Source organism: Balaenoptera ricei, chromosome 5 (genome assembly GCF_028023285.1).
Source record: "Balaenoptera ricei isolate mBalRic1 chromosome 5, mBalRic1.hap2, whole genome shotgun sequence".
Classification (NCBI taxonomy): Eukaryota; Metazoa; Chordata; class Mammalia; order Artiodactyla; family Balaenopteridae; genus Balaenoptera; species Balaenoptera ricei.
Window position 1 is genome coordinate 38,747,173 of NC_082643.1, and position 15,746 is coordinate 38,762,918.

At 33.6% G+C, this 15,746-nt stretch overlaps 1 protein-coding gene across 6 annotated transcripts in view; it reads right to left on the bottom strand.

Annotated features, from left to right (window-relative positions):
• Positions 1–1,931: 1,931 nt before the first annotated feature.
• Positions 1,932–15,746, bottom strand: part of MAP9 (microtubule associated protein 9) — a 45,903-nt gene continuing 32,088 nt past the window's right edge. For 3 of the 6 annotated variants that reach the window (XM_059922651.1, XM_059922652.1, XM_059922649.1), the window contains 5 exons: positions 15,283–15,372; positions 13,316–13,477; positions 13,049–13,194; positions 12,738–12,891; positions 1,932–6,003 (listed from right to left, as the gene is read on the bottom strand). In XM_059922651.1, the coding sequence (XP_059778634.1) occupies positions 5,881–6,003; positions 12,738–12,891; positions 13,049–13,194; positions 13,316–13,477; positions 15,283–15,372 (675 nt within the window). In that variant the 3' untranslated portion in view covers positions 1,932–5,880. The remainder of the gene's footprint in view (positions 6,004–12,737; positions 12,892–13,048; positions 13,195–13,315; positions 13,478–15,282; positions 15,373–15,746) is intronic. The other 3 variants (XM_059922653.1, XM_059922650.1, XR_009503262.1) reach the window with 2 other exon arrangements.

A 15,746-nucleotide genomic window follows, 5' to 3' on the forward strand; every position in this document is an offset into this window, starting at 1 on the left:
AGCTCTAGATCTACTGAGAAACAAGTAGCTACAGCGTCACCACTCCCTCCACTCATCAGGGTCGAGGCACAGCTGCAGGGTCTGGATTCAGCATCCACACTTGGGCATATCTGAATTTCAGCCCTAGTTAAAAGATAATTCTACTCAGGATTCATTCTTTAACCCAGAGGTCCCCAACCCCTGGGCTGCAGACTGGTATTTGTCAGTGGCCTGTTAGGAACTGGGCCGTACAGCAGGAGGTGACCAGTGAGTGAGCAAAGCTTCATCTGCTGCTCCTCATCACTCTCATTACCACCTGAACCATCCTCATCCCCACCCCCAGTCCGTGGAAAAATTGTCTTCCCCAAAACCAGTCCCTGGTGCCAAAAATGTTGGGGACCACTGCTTTAGACTGAATGAGCCAGTGAGCCCTAGTCTGGCTCCCCTCTTTCCTTTTCTTTTTCTTTCTTTACTCCTTTCTTTTCTTTCCCTCTCTCTCTCTTTCCTTTCTCTCTCTCTCTTTCCTTTCTTCCCCTTCCTTCCTCTCTTTCTTTCTTTCTTTTTCATTGTTGTTGCTTAAAAGAAGGACACCAAGAAAAAAGAAAAGAGTTTTCTTGATAGGGCTCAATCTATTTAACTGTAAATATTAGAATATACATAAGCTTTCCCAACATAATGCAATCACCTTTTAAGTGTACAGTTACATAATTTTGAGGATATTCACATGGTTGTGCAATCTCCAGAACTCTGTATCTTGCAAAACTGAATTCTGTACCCATTAAACTCCCATTCCATGTCTTATAGTCCTGGTAGTATGAATCTGTTCCTAGCTTTACTTATGAAATTTATTTATCTGTAGCACTGATGTGATCTTACAAAGTGATCCATGACACTTTTCTCATCTTGTACATGCACTGCAGCAAGAAGGCTAATCCTCAGAGTGTGAAACCTCCTGAGTGACTGTCTCAAAGCCTAAGTTCCATAACCCACTAGATATTTTGACATTTTAATACTAGATACAGGCGTTTGACCAACTTCTTAAATATTCTGAATTATTTTTTTCATTTCACAAATTTAATGAGGTCTACCATCACTAATAACAAGTCTATTGACTACAAGAATGTTGACTGTATTATTACTTATTATAGTCAACATTCTTAAGGAAACAAATTGCTCAAAAATAGGTTAAATAAATTATAGTTGCATCAAAGATTATTTGAAAGGTGTAATAACACGGAAATATGTTCATTACATACTGTTGAGTGGAAAAAATCTGGTTACCAAATATGTAGTTTGATCTCATTTTTAAAGAATAAAGATATGTATGTTTGAATACATGCATGTATGTGCATGTGTTGTATTTTATATAATATACACACATATCTTTACACACATATGTATACAGACATATAGCAGCATGGTAGAACAATAGAGAGACACAGAAAAATAGAGAGAAGGGAAGAGAGAGGGGACTGTACCTCTACATTATTGACTCTCAGCTTAATTTCATGTATGGAGGAAAATGAACTAGAAAATAAAAACTGGAAGAAAACAAAATATTAACTATGATTGTCTTTGGGAAAAGACAATGTGGGTAATTTTTGCTATTTGCATTTTCTAGTTATTAATAATTATATACTTACATTACCTTTGTAATTTGTGTAGTGTTTTAAGTAAAAAAGTTTTATATCCAAATTTTCAGTGATTTTTAATAAAAGATATATCAACAAAATATGATTATTTCACCATTAGCCCACAAATAAAACTCATACCATATTTTCTATCATTATGAAATAAATTTGGACACAGTCAATAAATAATATCACCCAATAAAATAAATCTTGTATGGTTCACTTTAATTAAACATTACATGAAAATATGTTACTAAAAAGCAGATATTAAACACATCTCCTAAAATAATTCTTAAAACATCCTAAATCCAATACCAAGAATTTGGTTGACCCAAGTTAACATTATACAACTACATGTAACACATGTTTCAAAATAACCAAATCACATGAAATTTTAAAGTAAAAAGAATTCAGAGAAGTCTTCAGTTAAATGTTACATAGTATTCATTATTTCTGTCAGCCAATGTACCTAGGAAGCAGGATAATTGATAGTATCTTTGCTTTGTGTAGAATGGAGGCATATGAGTTTAAACACTTTTTAATAGAGCACTATTGAAAGCAGAGTCAAAATTAAATCAGGAAAATGTGTTTTCTGTATTAGTTTATTCTTGGGAGCTATTTTGACAAACATCAATTTCTCCTATTTTGTAAAATTCTTTTTCTCTACTGTATCTTAGCCCATGACTCAGGATTTAAAAAACGTCAGTATTTCCCCACATTTTCAGTGACAGTGTAGGTGCACAAACGGCTCTGATCTGGTGGATAGTTATGGAGAAGGCCGTGAAAGAGCAAGGGCACATCTGAGAGGATAAAAATCAATGACATTAATAATGACCACAGTTACAAGAGTTAGTGCAAAACTTTTATAAGATTATCAAAATTGTGGAATGGTGGACAGTCTATAGCTGGGAAACCTGACACCTGAGTTGTCACTCTAGATTTCTTATGGTCATTTGTGTGAGCTTCAGCAAGTCAGAGGCTTTGGAAATCAGTTTCTTCAATTTAGAAATAAGTCTGGGCCAGGCTTATTAAAATTCCTTTCAGATTCATAGTTATATAACTCTAAGGTACATATACCTTTGGACACCTAACTACTATCAGGTACGGCTTTGGCAACATGAAAAATATCAGTTTCAATACTATATAAAACAATAAAAGAACTACTAACATTTTCAAAATGTGGTACAATACAAACCACTGGAATATTGTTATCCCTGAACAGTTCTTATTTTCTTACATTAAGAAAATTTTAACCTCCTACTGATCTAAAATGCCATATTGTTTCTTTTTATTTATGTCACTAATTTTCTCGGTTATTATGAAACTTCATTTCTGAATAAAATTTTATTTTTTCGTATTATTATTTAAATTTCTAGGGAAATTGTTTTCAGTAATGTTTTAAAATATTCATTAAATTCCTATTTACTTTAAGTGTCAGCATTCTTCAAGTGCTCAATACAGTTTACACAACTAGAAGTTTAATCTGAAAATCTATAGGCTTTTAGTGTCTTTAATTTGAATTAACATTCCCTCATATTATAACAAAAACTTAATGAAAGTTAATGATATTGATATCTGATAATTTCTAAGGAAATATGGGGAAAGCATACACTTTAAATAGACAAATATATTCAGGAGAATATTACCTGGCTTGATTCTCCCTTTGGATCTCAGAAAGTAAATAGCACTGTATTTTCATCCAGCTCCGAGAACTCAGCTTTATTTCTGCTATAGGCAAAGAGGTGATTTCATTCAACTAGACAATTCAATCAGCACAGCTTGCTGTAAACAGGAAATAATATATTATTTAGCATAGTAAGATGAAAATCCCATTTGAGGGAAATGACTTGTTGGGTCTTTGAAAACACCTCAATTTCCCTTTTCATTGACCTCACAAGCAGTGCTAAGGAATTAGTATTTAGATTTCTTTTTAGAAGGTCCCAAACGCAGGTCACCTCTATATTCTCTCTTGAGTGCTACAACCTAGACTGGCAAGGAAAGCAGAGATTTCTTCTTATATGCTAACCAAGTGCAATGTTAACTCATCATTATCAGCCTCATCCATGTTAACCTTCTCACAAACATGAGGTGGGGAAACAAACAGCTCAAGGTAGGAAGTAAGTGAAAACAATGAACATTTATTAAGCCTTTTCTTATGTGCCATATTCTTTATATTAATTAATTAACTTCAATTCTCACAACTCAGAGGTGATAATAGTTAATCCACTATGCATGATAAATTAGAAGAAAATGTTCAGAATGCTTAAGTCAATATTTAATGTGAAATCTATGACACACACACTTAAGATCTCACATTCATAAAAGTAGCTGTACATTTTTCTATTTTTCCTTTTACTTCCCTGGAGTTTGCAAATATCTTTTAAGCTCTGAATAGAATTCAAAACAATAAATACTTAATCTTTTCTGTTTGGTACTGTGGGGGACACACGAATGAACTAAGGGAGGCCCTAAATCCCATACTGATACTGATGGTAATTAGTTCAATTTCATGACAGATTCTCCTAGTTCCAGTGGTATAAAAAGGCTTCCAGTTTTATTTATGAAATTTCTAAATTTATCTGTAGCACTGATGTGATCTTACAAAGTGATCCACGACACCTTTCTTACCTTGCACATCCACTGCGGCAAGAAAGCTAATCCTCAGAGTGTGAAACCTCCCGCGTAACTGTCTGAAAGCCTAAGTTCCATAACCTGCTGGGTGCTCTCACATTATAATACTAGACACGGGCATTTGACTAACTCCTTAAATACTATGAATTCTTTTCTTTTATTTTGAAGATCTAATGAGGTTAACTGTCTCTAATAACAAACAGCTATTTCTTAAAGGAAAGATAATCTCTGGATAACAATACATGATTTTAGGATCTGAGAAGTAAAATGTGTTTTTAAGGTTGATATAATACAGAGGTTTTGACAGAATTTACAATTCTCTGAGGTCACATGAGAGCATGAACATGAGCATCTGAATTCTAGAGGTAGAGAGACTTCATCAGCTCTAATCCCAGCTCAGTCACATGCTAAATGTGTGGCAAGTTCTTTGATTTCTCTGAGTCTCAGTATTTTTATCTGCAAAATGAAGCTAATAACATGTACTCTGAATAGTTGTTGTAAAGACAAAAAATAATACTTGTAAAGATCTAGTAGAGAGGATACAACAGGTACTTCATAAATAGTAACTTTTTTGTCATCTATCATTGCATTGCATCATTGGCTACAGTAGCATTTCAGCTCTGAGAGCATACATTTGGTCTGTGATAAACTAGTTGACCAGTTCAAGTATGAGTCCGATTAATGAGGATATGCAGAGATCAAATAAATAAATAGATTCTTTGGACATTTTCTACAAATTACCTTTCCATACAGCTGTCTTCTAAATGTAAGGTAGATGACTCTGGATTAGCTAAGAGGACAAAATTTACCATTATCATCTTTATGGCTTTAGTCTGGAAAATAATAATAGTGATAATGACCTTGGACTCTTGTGGAATTTCCATAAGTAATGTATATAATTACCATGAAATAGACATCTTTTGATATCAATGAAATAGTAAAGTGAGAGAATTTAGGAAGACACATTTCAGAAGTCTGCTCATTATAAAGTGCCTATGATTGTCACTTAAGCAGGAACAGATAAAGTATACTCATATTAAAACATATGGCAACATTCTTAAATAAAATGCCTCAGTGATTGGATGATTCTACTGAACTACTGCCTCAGTTGACCAAAATTCTAACTTGCACAGTGCAAATGCAACTACTTTGAGCTAAAGATTAGTTTTAGAATAAATAATATATGCATACTCCCCAGTGACCATTCATTTTAAAACCTGACTCTACATGTGCAATCACTTGCAAAATCAATTGTTTCTATGATTATGGTACTTAGATGGTTTTCTTTTTATGTTGGAGAATAATCATACTTAAATAACATGCACAGGTTAGGGAAAGTGATCATGGATCATCAGACTATAAGAATTATCAGGACATGATAAATGGTTATGTATTTCAATGGTAAAAGCAATCTGATTATTAGCTCTTCATTTGAAGCAGTTTATCTACAGTTCAAAAATGCTTTCAGTGCTTTCACTGATTAAACTCTAAAGCATCTTTTTCATTGTCAGCAGAAGTGACCAGCATTTAATTAAAATAGACTCTTCTAACTATAAATAATTTAATTAATAGTTTTAAATTTAATTTGGCTAAAATTGGTGAATTGATAAATAACTAAATAATGTAAGAATAAGAATTATCAAAACATTTTTGAGAACACAGTTCTGCTTGGAGGGCTCCATGGAGGAAGTACCTCATTTTCAAGAAAGGGATGATGTTTCTTTTGTTTTCGTTCAATTCTTTCCTTCCTTTCTTTTTTTTCCTAAAGAGAAAATAGATAACTATTTATATATAAATTTATATACAAATATGACCATTATTTTCAAATCAAGTTGCTTGCTGAAGAACAAAATAATCATTATAAGGTATTTAAATGTCATTTGCTAGCTTAATTGGTTATAAAGTAATAGCAGCTAGGCAATATTGTTAATTTATGAGTATACTATCAATAGGCATTAACGCACCACTTTATTTTTTAAATATTAAAAGTGATAATATTTTAAAAGAATTATGTAAAATAGGAAAAAAAAGACCTGTAATCCCATAATTCAAAGAGAATAATTATTAGAATTTAGTGATGACTTTCTGAGAACAGAGTCTCAGAAATAAATTTACTGGGTGCAAAGGTTGAATACGTGATGGCAGCAGACGATACTTCACAGTGTTTAGAAACATTTGAATATTGAGGTTCATGTTTCTTTGCTTGTTATTGAGCTTGAGCACATTTTCATTTCTTTAGTGCTTTTGTGAAGTTTTTGCTCTATTATTTGGCTCTTCTAACTGTATGGGTATTGGTGCTTGTAATTTTTAGCAATTTACATATTTTCATATAATAAATATTATCCTTGTAGCATTTTATCTACATTATTTTTAGTCCTTAATTTTTTACCAAAAAATTAATATTTCAACCATAGACAACTAAACTGTTTAAAGAGTAATATAGTCAAAATCTGTGTACCCACTACCTGCCTTTTGAAATAAAACATGACCAATACTTGTGCAGCCCTTGTATCCACTCCCTCACCACACTTGCTTTCTCTCCACCATTCAGAGATAACCATTACTGAATTTAGTGCTTAAGTTGCAGTGCATCCCTTAATACCTTTATCACACACACATATTCATCCCCAAACAACAAATAATTTTGTTTTGCAGGTTTTTTGAGTTTATGCTAAAAGGTACCATGTTATATATTCTTTTGCACCTGTCTTTTATTTATGACCATAGTTCTAAGATCCATCTATATGGAGCTGTAGCTCTAGTTCATTGATGCACAGAATTCCAGTATATCAACATATCACAGTTTACTAATCTATTTTGGTGTTGAAGACATGATGTTCTAATGTTTTTTCCACACAAAGACAATGCTGCTGTAAATATCCCTGTTTGATTCCTTGGGCTTATAAGCCAAGATTTTCTCTCCAAGTATATGCTTAGGAATGAAATTGCCAGTTTGTAGGGTATGAATATGTTCGACTTTGCTGGACAATAATGATTTATTCTCCAAAGTTGTAGGAAATTACCCTCCAGCCAGCAATTATCCTGATTTTTTATTTTGTATTATTAATATGATGTATTCTATTGTTTGGCATTTTATATTTAATGTTTAAATCTTTTGAAGTTTGTATTGCAGTAAAGTAACTGTTTGAAGTGATTTTATGTCCAAATGTCACAAATAATCCCAATTGTTATTGCCTTGCATCCATTAATTTGTGTTACTTTATTATATAGTACATCCTTACAGGTAACAGGTTCTGAGGCTATTATTCTACTTGTACTATACTATAATTTGTGCTCATTCATTCAATGTTAAGCACTGAGATCTTACTCTGGGTCAAGCAGTATACAGGGAGCAATGCATGAAGTGATTATAAAATACAAACACACAGGTTACTGTTCCTGTCCCTTAGGGAACTTTCAAAATAGATGCTTAATAAACAAGTACATAAACAACAGATAATTCCAAATTGTGTGAAATTCTATGAAACATATAAACAAGCTGTTGTGATTGATAAAAAATGAAAGGAAGTACTTACTTTCAAAGAAAAGTGGATTCAGGGAAAGTCACTTTGAGATGTGATGGGTAAGAGGAGCCACTGGTGATGTGCACTGAGGGGAGGGCACCCCACACAGACAGAAGAGTGTGTGTGAGGACTCTGACAAGTGGGGAAAACTTGGGATGGGAGAGGAAGCCAGAGAGCCAGTGTGAATAAGGCCTGGCAGGAGATGGGAGCAGGGTCCCAGATGAGAATGACAAGGTATACTGTAAGATCAGACGGGGCCTAGCAGGCCACGGTAACATTTAGAACACAGGTTTGAAAAAAAAAAAAAAAAAAGAGCTGCCAACAGGTGATTTGGAGAAGAAAGGCAGAATGCTGAGAGGTAAACTGAGGAACATGGCAGCAGAGGAGCAGAGGAGGAGACAGCTCAAGTGGAAGGGGAAATCGACTGTACAGAATGCCTAGAGGTCTAAGAAACAGGGCAGAAAAGAATACATACCATAGGTTAGATGCTCTAGCAAAATCTTAACTCTCAAAGTTTAGTTTCAGAAAAGGGATAAGATGGGGGTTTATTGAGGATGAAAAGGATATGAAGAACTAAGGAAGTGTAAACAAACTTTCCAGAAGTTTAGCTATTAAAAAAGATGAGATCATAGCTGGAGGGAAATGAAGAATTAAGAGAGTTTACGTTTATTAAGATTACTTATCCTGAGACTTGATGGGAATAATCCAGGAGGGTAGAAGAATGCAGATTCACAGGAGAGTAAAATGGTAAGTTCATATTTCATTGCTTGATTGGTACAGTCCTGCTTCATATTATTTTGAAAATATTATCTTCCATAGTCTCACAATTTTATTATACCAGGTGAATTTTAGAACCATTTGGCTTCCCTGCTATACTCCCTTCCAAAAAATGACTGAGTATCTGAGGATTAATATGAAATCTAAACAATGATCTAGGAATACTTGAAATGTTAATAGCATTTGGCCTTTCATCCTGCAGCTTGGACTGTCTCTCTGTTTCTTCAAGTTTCTGCTAAAACTATAAAGTTTAGTGGTTTCCTTGTATTCCAAAGAGCAATGGTGTCACGGAACACTTGGACAACCCTGCCTCTGCAGGCTGAATGGCTTGGGAGGAGTGGTATTTTGGTAAATTATTAGGTGTCTATGCTTCTTTCATCAGTACATAAATGGAATTGATAATGTCACAAGGAGAATATGGTAATGTAAGGTTCCATTAACATGCAATTATTCACATACAACAAAAGGATTGAAGAGAGGTGTGAAATTTTCTTTTTGTCTTAACATTTTGCTCTTCATCATGAGAATGTTTTCATCCTTGCTACTTCTAATAAACAGAGAACCTCCTTTCAGAATCCTAACTGAGAAAATAAAAGCTGTAATTGGACCACGGTCAATCATCTTATTACTTTAGAGAGAGGCAGGACCTCTAGCTAGGTGAGAGAAAAAGCAGTGACCATGCTGTGTCCTCAGAAACTGACTGAAAAAACCTCATTGTCCATTCCATTTAGCATAGAGAGAGAAAGGAACTGAAAGCAACCTTGAGTTTACCGGCAGGTGCTAAAAAGTCAGGGCAGGAAATAGGCAATTAATTATCAACCTTAATATCAATTTACATGAATCAATGTTATCTTGAGTAATAATTAAAAGAGGTTTCTTAAAAAGTCCTTCTGTCTGTTGTTTGTTGGAGTCTGAATCTTTTGCTTATTTTCTTATTAAAGGTAACTATGAATTAATCTGGGAACCAGCTTGACGAAGCATCTTACCTGATCTTTGGCTACAATTTTCACCTAAAACAGTGACCCATCAATTGCTCACTCCCCAAACTAGGTTGTACATCAAAATTTTGAGATGTTACTTTACATGAAGATTGAAGTAATTAGCTCTTCTGTATAAGGGTATTTTTCCATTCTCTCTGCAAACAAATTTCAATAAGAAATTGGTAAAATGGGGAATAGAGCTGTAACATGTTGTACATGGATTTTTTTTTAGGTAGCGCTGTATTGTAGGGATATATTATATACCAAAACAAGTTATTTTGTCTTAGGTCTTTGACTAGTTTTTGTTTTCCAGAGGATTGATTAGAATGAGAAAGTGACTAACCACTGTAATAAAACATTGTGTACCTAACTATGACTTAGTCACTAAGGAAATTCTATCTCATTTTCAAGACAATGTGAAAATAAAACTGAAAACTGAAACATTTACATTCAGTTACTACTCTAAAAGATACTAGCAGAATTAGCATACGTCTCCTTAATATAAGAAGATTTTTAATTTTTCTTAGAACAAAGCATTATTTAAGTGTTTAAGGAAATCATCATAGAACACTACTATCCTCATTCAAACAACTGAACCAATTTTGATCGCCTTATTACTGTTTCTCTGCATGGATTTAGCATTATAGCAGTACTAAAGTCAACACATAAACAACAATAAATTCTGTTGGTATTTTTATTAGGATTGCATTAAATTTGTAAATTACTTCAGGGAAAACTGACATCTTTATAGCATCATTATAAGATTGTTTCTATACAAGAACAGTTTTGTTCTAATTTCTCAGTATTCATTTGTGTCCTTCAGGAGTGTTCTAAAGTTTTCTTTATATTGGTATTGCACATTTCCTGAGTTTATTCCTAAGTGTTACATCTTTTTATCCTATCTTTAAATAGCCTGCTTTGGGTCTTGTGTGTGTCTCTAGCTACTACTGATTCTAAATTTTATGTGGAAAAAAAAAACCGAAGAATATGCAGAAATACTTTGAATGAAGAGTTATGAAGGGAGATTAACCCAAACATATATGAAAATATATAAAGTCCTGATGATGAAACAGTGTCGTACTGGAATATGTACAGTGAGATTGACCAATGGAACAGAAAGTTAAGAAACAAACAGACCTGAAAATATGGGAATGATCTAATGTATCATATAATAAAGGCAGTACCTCAAATCAGTGGGTAAAAGATGTGCTGTTTTATGAAAGATGCATTTGGAAAAAATAAAGATGGAATCATATTTCCCATCATACACTAGGATAAATTCTAAGTAGAGCAAATATTAAAATGTTAAGATATTAAAATCATAAAGTCATTAGAAGAAAAATGGGAGCTTTGACCCTAGATTTTGGAGAAAGTCCTTTCAACTACACCTGAAAATCAGAAGCCATAAAAAAAGACTGATAGATTTGACACCTGAAAATAAAATTAATTTTCTCATGGAATAAAATGATATAAGACTTCCCTGGTGGCACAGTGGTTAAGAAACCACCTGCCAATGCAGAGGACATGGGTTTGAGCCCTGGTCCAGGAAGATCCCACATGCTGCAGAGCAACTAAGCCCATGTGCCACAACTACTGAGCCTGTTCTCTAGAACCCATGAGCCAGAACTACTGAGACCACGTGCCACAACTACTGAAGCCCATGCACCCTAGAGCCCATGCTCCACAACAAGAGAAGCCACTGCTATAAGAAGCCCACATATCACAATGAAGAGTAGCCCGTGCTTGCCACAACTAGAGAAAGCCTGTGCATGGCGAAGACCCAATACAGCCAAAAATAAATAATAAATAAATAGATTTACTAAAATAATGATATAAGCAAAGTTGAGAGACCAACAATACAATGGGAAAAAATTTATAACTCATATCAGAAATGATAGGCTAATTTCCCTAGTACATAAAAAAGCTTCTAGAAATCACTAAGAAAAAGACCAATGAAAAAATGTTCAGTTTATGAATTGACACTTTACAGGAAAAAAAATACAAATTATCCTCATACAAATGAAAGGATACTCAAGCTCAATCCTAACCAGAGAAATGCAAATAAAAAAATACTCTGGATGACATTTTTTTAACTTGCTGATAGACATGAAATCAAAAAAAGTTTGATAAGAAACCCTACTGGACCCTAAGCCCTGTGGAGAAATTTTGCACTTTTTGATTGTTGAATCATCTGAATGTGTTAATTATTCACATAAAGTACTTATGCATCTGAAATGTATTACTTATTTACTTATTCAAAAATAAATGAATAAAATACATATTTATATTGATATTTTAAAACAGAAAACAGTATTTTGCTTGCCATCACTGAAAAGTAACTATAAACATAAGTACATTGAAACAAAGAATATAAAGTCCTGCTAGATATCATTTCTCCCAATGTTCATACTTGATTGCTTTCATTAAAAAATCACTTAAATAAGACCTTCTCCTTGAGGTCATCAGAAAGATCAAAAGAAAATGAAAAATGGAATAACTTTCTCATTAAATACAATTTTACTGTGTGCCAGGACCAAGTTCCACCTAAATTAACCTGGTATACCTTCAGTAATACACTTATCAGCTTTTTATAATTTTAGGTAGGAGAATCATTACGAAGGACGAATAGGCATGACTGGTAAGTGACTAAATGTGGGGATGTAGGTAAGGAACAATATTATGACTAGTTTTAAGCCTGACTGTTTTAAGGAATAGTAGAATTATTAATAGAAATGATCTATTAATAGAAATAGATCGAATAAATTATGATATATGTAGGAGAGAATGAATTCAACAATTAGCTTCCAGGTAGAAATGGTCAGTAGGCATGGGACAAATAGAACTGGAATTAGGGACAGAAAAGTCAGAAAAAAGTACATTTAAAAGACACAGTGCAGGGCTTCCCTGGTGGCACAGTGGTTGAGAATCTGTCTGGCAATGCAGGGGACATGGGTTTGAGCCCTGGTCTGGGAAGATCCCACATGCCGCGGAGCAACTAGGCCCATGAGCCACAACTACTGAGCCTGCTCATCTGGAGCCTGTGCTCTGCAACAAGAGAGGCTGTGATAGTGAGAGGCCTACACACCGCGATGAAGAGTGACCCCCGCTTGCCACAACTAGAGAAAGCCCTTGCACAGAAACGAAGACCCAACACAGCCAAAAATAAATTAATTAATTAAAAAAAAAGACACAATGAATTAACAAATAACACCTACCAGCCATTTTTCATATTCATCAAGAGCTTGTTTATCTTTATCTTTTTTCTCAGCTCTTTTCAGTTCTTCTTTTCTTTTCTCATTTCTTTTCTCTTTTTCCTTTTCCTTGAAAAGAGCTTCCTTTTTTTCATTCCTATGTAGGATAGCCAAAACACTGGCAAGTTAAAGGAGAATATATAATAAAGATTCCCTAATGTGCCTTTGCAATAATGAGACTGAGTGCATTAGTAACATTCAAGTAAATGAATTTTAGAAAAGTCTAAAGTGTTACTAATTTAAGATCTATCAAAACATTTATTATTTTGGATTACCAGTTTTCAACAGCAGTTAAGTTATCTTTCCTTTTCTCAGCAACAGTTTCCTCCTCTTTCTGTTTCTTTGCTCTTTCATATTCTTTCTCTTTTTTACTTTTCTCTTTAAGATATTCCATCTTTTTCTCTTTCCATTTTTCAAAAGACTGAAAAAGTTCAGAGTTACTTTCTTATTTAATGTGAATATAATAAAATAGTAAAAACACAGTTAATCATTAATTTTCAAATATTTTAAAAATAATTAAGATATTCAAAACCATTGCATACTTGCAGTGCTTCTCTTTTTCTCACAGCATTTTCTTCTTCAGTTTTCTTCTGGTTTTTTTCCTCAAGCCTTTTTTTTGCAGCCACCTTCTTTGCTTCCTTTTCTTTCATGGCTTTCCAGGCCTCAAATGATGCTAAGGCTTCTTCTCTCTTAGCAGCTCTTTTCTATTTTGGAAAAATAATAGACAGTTATATGTATATGTATAAGTAGACAAATATAGATAGATATAGATATACACACATTCATTTATTTTTAATTCCCTTCATATTCATCAAATTAGGTTTCAAAGCAATCTATTTAAAATAGATTTAGAGAAGTTAATTGATAAAGAATATTATTTGAATTATTCACTGCATTTTAAAATATCTTTCTTAAGCATTTATCAGATATTGATCTACTACCATGCATAGGAAGGAATTTTTTTGGAAGTATACTGAACAAATGCTATGAAAATAAACTGTAAAAGGATAATTGGTACTGCAAAGTGCTCATAATGCAATATTGCACTAAAAGAAAAATATCAGGAAAGTTGCAGGCCAGAAAGGTAAAGTTATAGTCAGAGTAAGGTAAATTGGCCGAGTCACACAGAATAAACTACAGATCTGTGCTTTAACCCTGAGTTTTGACCGACATCAAAGCATAAAATTCTTACTGCATAAACATATCCCAAGTGTTGAAAACATGTGCCAGATTAGAAAATATGTAGGTGAACATATAGCAAGTATGTTATTACTTTACTTACTTCAATCTAATCCCATAATATTCTATGTTTGCCTTATAATATTGCTTGGCATTAAATGATATAAAGTTTTATTACAGAGATAACATAATTTAGAAATAAAAGTATGAACTCCCTCACTGAGTTGTGAAGAGCAAATGAGGTATTTGGCACTGACTGTGGCAGATAATACTGCAAAGGCAGTGCCAGTGTCCAGGCACATCCCCTGCAGGGCTGCTCCACACAGTGCTGTGTGCTGGGGAAATAAGTTTCTATTCATGGTAGTATTAAAAGCACAATGAAGGGTTGTTGTTTTTTTTTCTTTTGTTTTTTTTCAGGGATTTTACTTTAGAAGATGGGAAAGAACTGGAGCATGTTGTAGGCAGGAGTTAGAGGCAGAGGGTGAAGTACAGGAGAGACTGAAATGAGAGCCCAGCTCCAGTCAGTGGGAAGGATAGGGGCAAACACTCAGGTAGAGGCTGGTCTTGAAGATACATACAAAACTCAAGATAGAAAAGGGGAAAACTAAAGGTTAATGTCTGATGACCCTTTATATTATACTGGCTAAGTTGTAATATCAAAGTCAATTTTTAAGAATGAATTAAGTACATGGTCACAAGAAAAAATAAGTTCATAATCAGAAGTGCCAAAGCTATTGCTCAGGGCTTCCCTGGTGGTGCAGTGGTTGAGAATCTGCCTGCCAATGCAGGGCACACGGGTTCGAGCCCTGGTCTGGGAGGATCCCACATGCCGCGGAGCAGCCGGGCCCGTGAACCACGGCTACTGAGCCTGCGCGTCTGGAGCCTGTGCTCCGCAACAAGAGAGGCCGCAATAGTGAGAGGCCCGCGCACCGCGATGAAGAGTGGCCCCCGCTTGCCGCAATTAGAGAAAGCCCTCGCACAGAAACAAAGACCCAACACAGCCAAAAATAAATAAATAAATAATTATAATTAAAAAAAAAAATAGCACAAACCAAATCCATGCAATAAATCTGTTTAAAAAAAAAAAAAAAGCTATTGCTCACATATAAATAATAAAAATCTCTCTGCATCCATGTTTTCATGTAAAACAGTTATATTTATATCAAACTAAAAATGTATAAAGTACCAGAGAAATAAAATCAGAAATCAATTCTTTTATATACAATTTATTTCACCATTTAAAAAACAGTTGATTTAGAAATATTAAACATTCAGACTATTTTACTGACTTAAAAATCCAAAATATTTTTCACTTCTATATTCAGAATACCTGTTTGTTTTGAATCCTTAAGTTTTCACTTTTGATTCTTTTAATTCTGTGCATTTCATGTAAATAAACATTTTTCTTTTCTAACCACTCCTGTGGGAATAAGGAAAAGGCTATATAATATTCAAAGTTTTGCAAATGAATTAGAATTCTTATTTATTTCTGAAATATATGATTAAAACTTTAAAAAAGCAAAACATAAAAACTTATAGATTTTATATGCATTAGTATCATTCTTTTTCTGATAATATTCTAATATGTAAAGATGAGTAAGAATTAAGAAAATCATGTGTATATATGATTTATATATGTGTAATATAATGACTACATATATTAACATTTTTCTCTGAAATTCACATGGACAATTTTCCAAAGTGTACGATATTCTGTACAACAATTTTCGAAAGTGTACTATATTCTGTACAACTACATATATTAACATTTTTCTCTGAAATTCACATGGATAA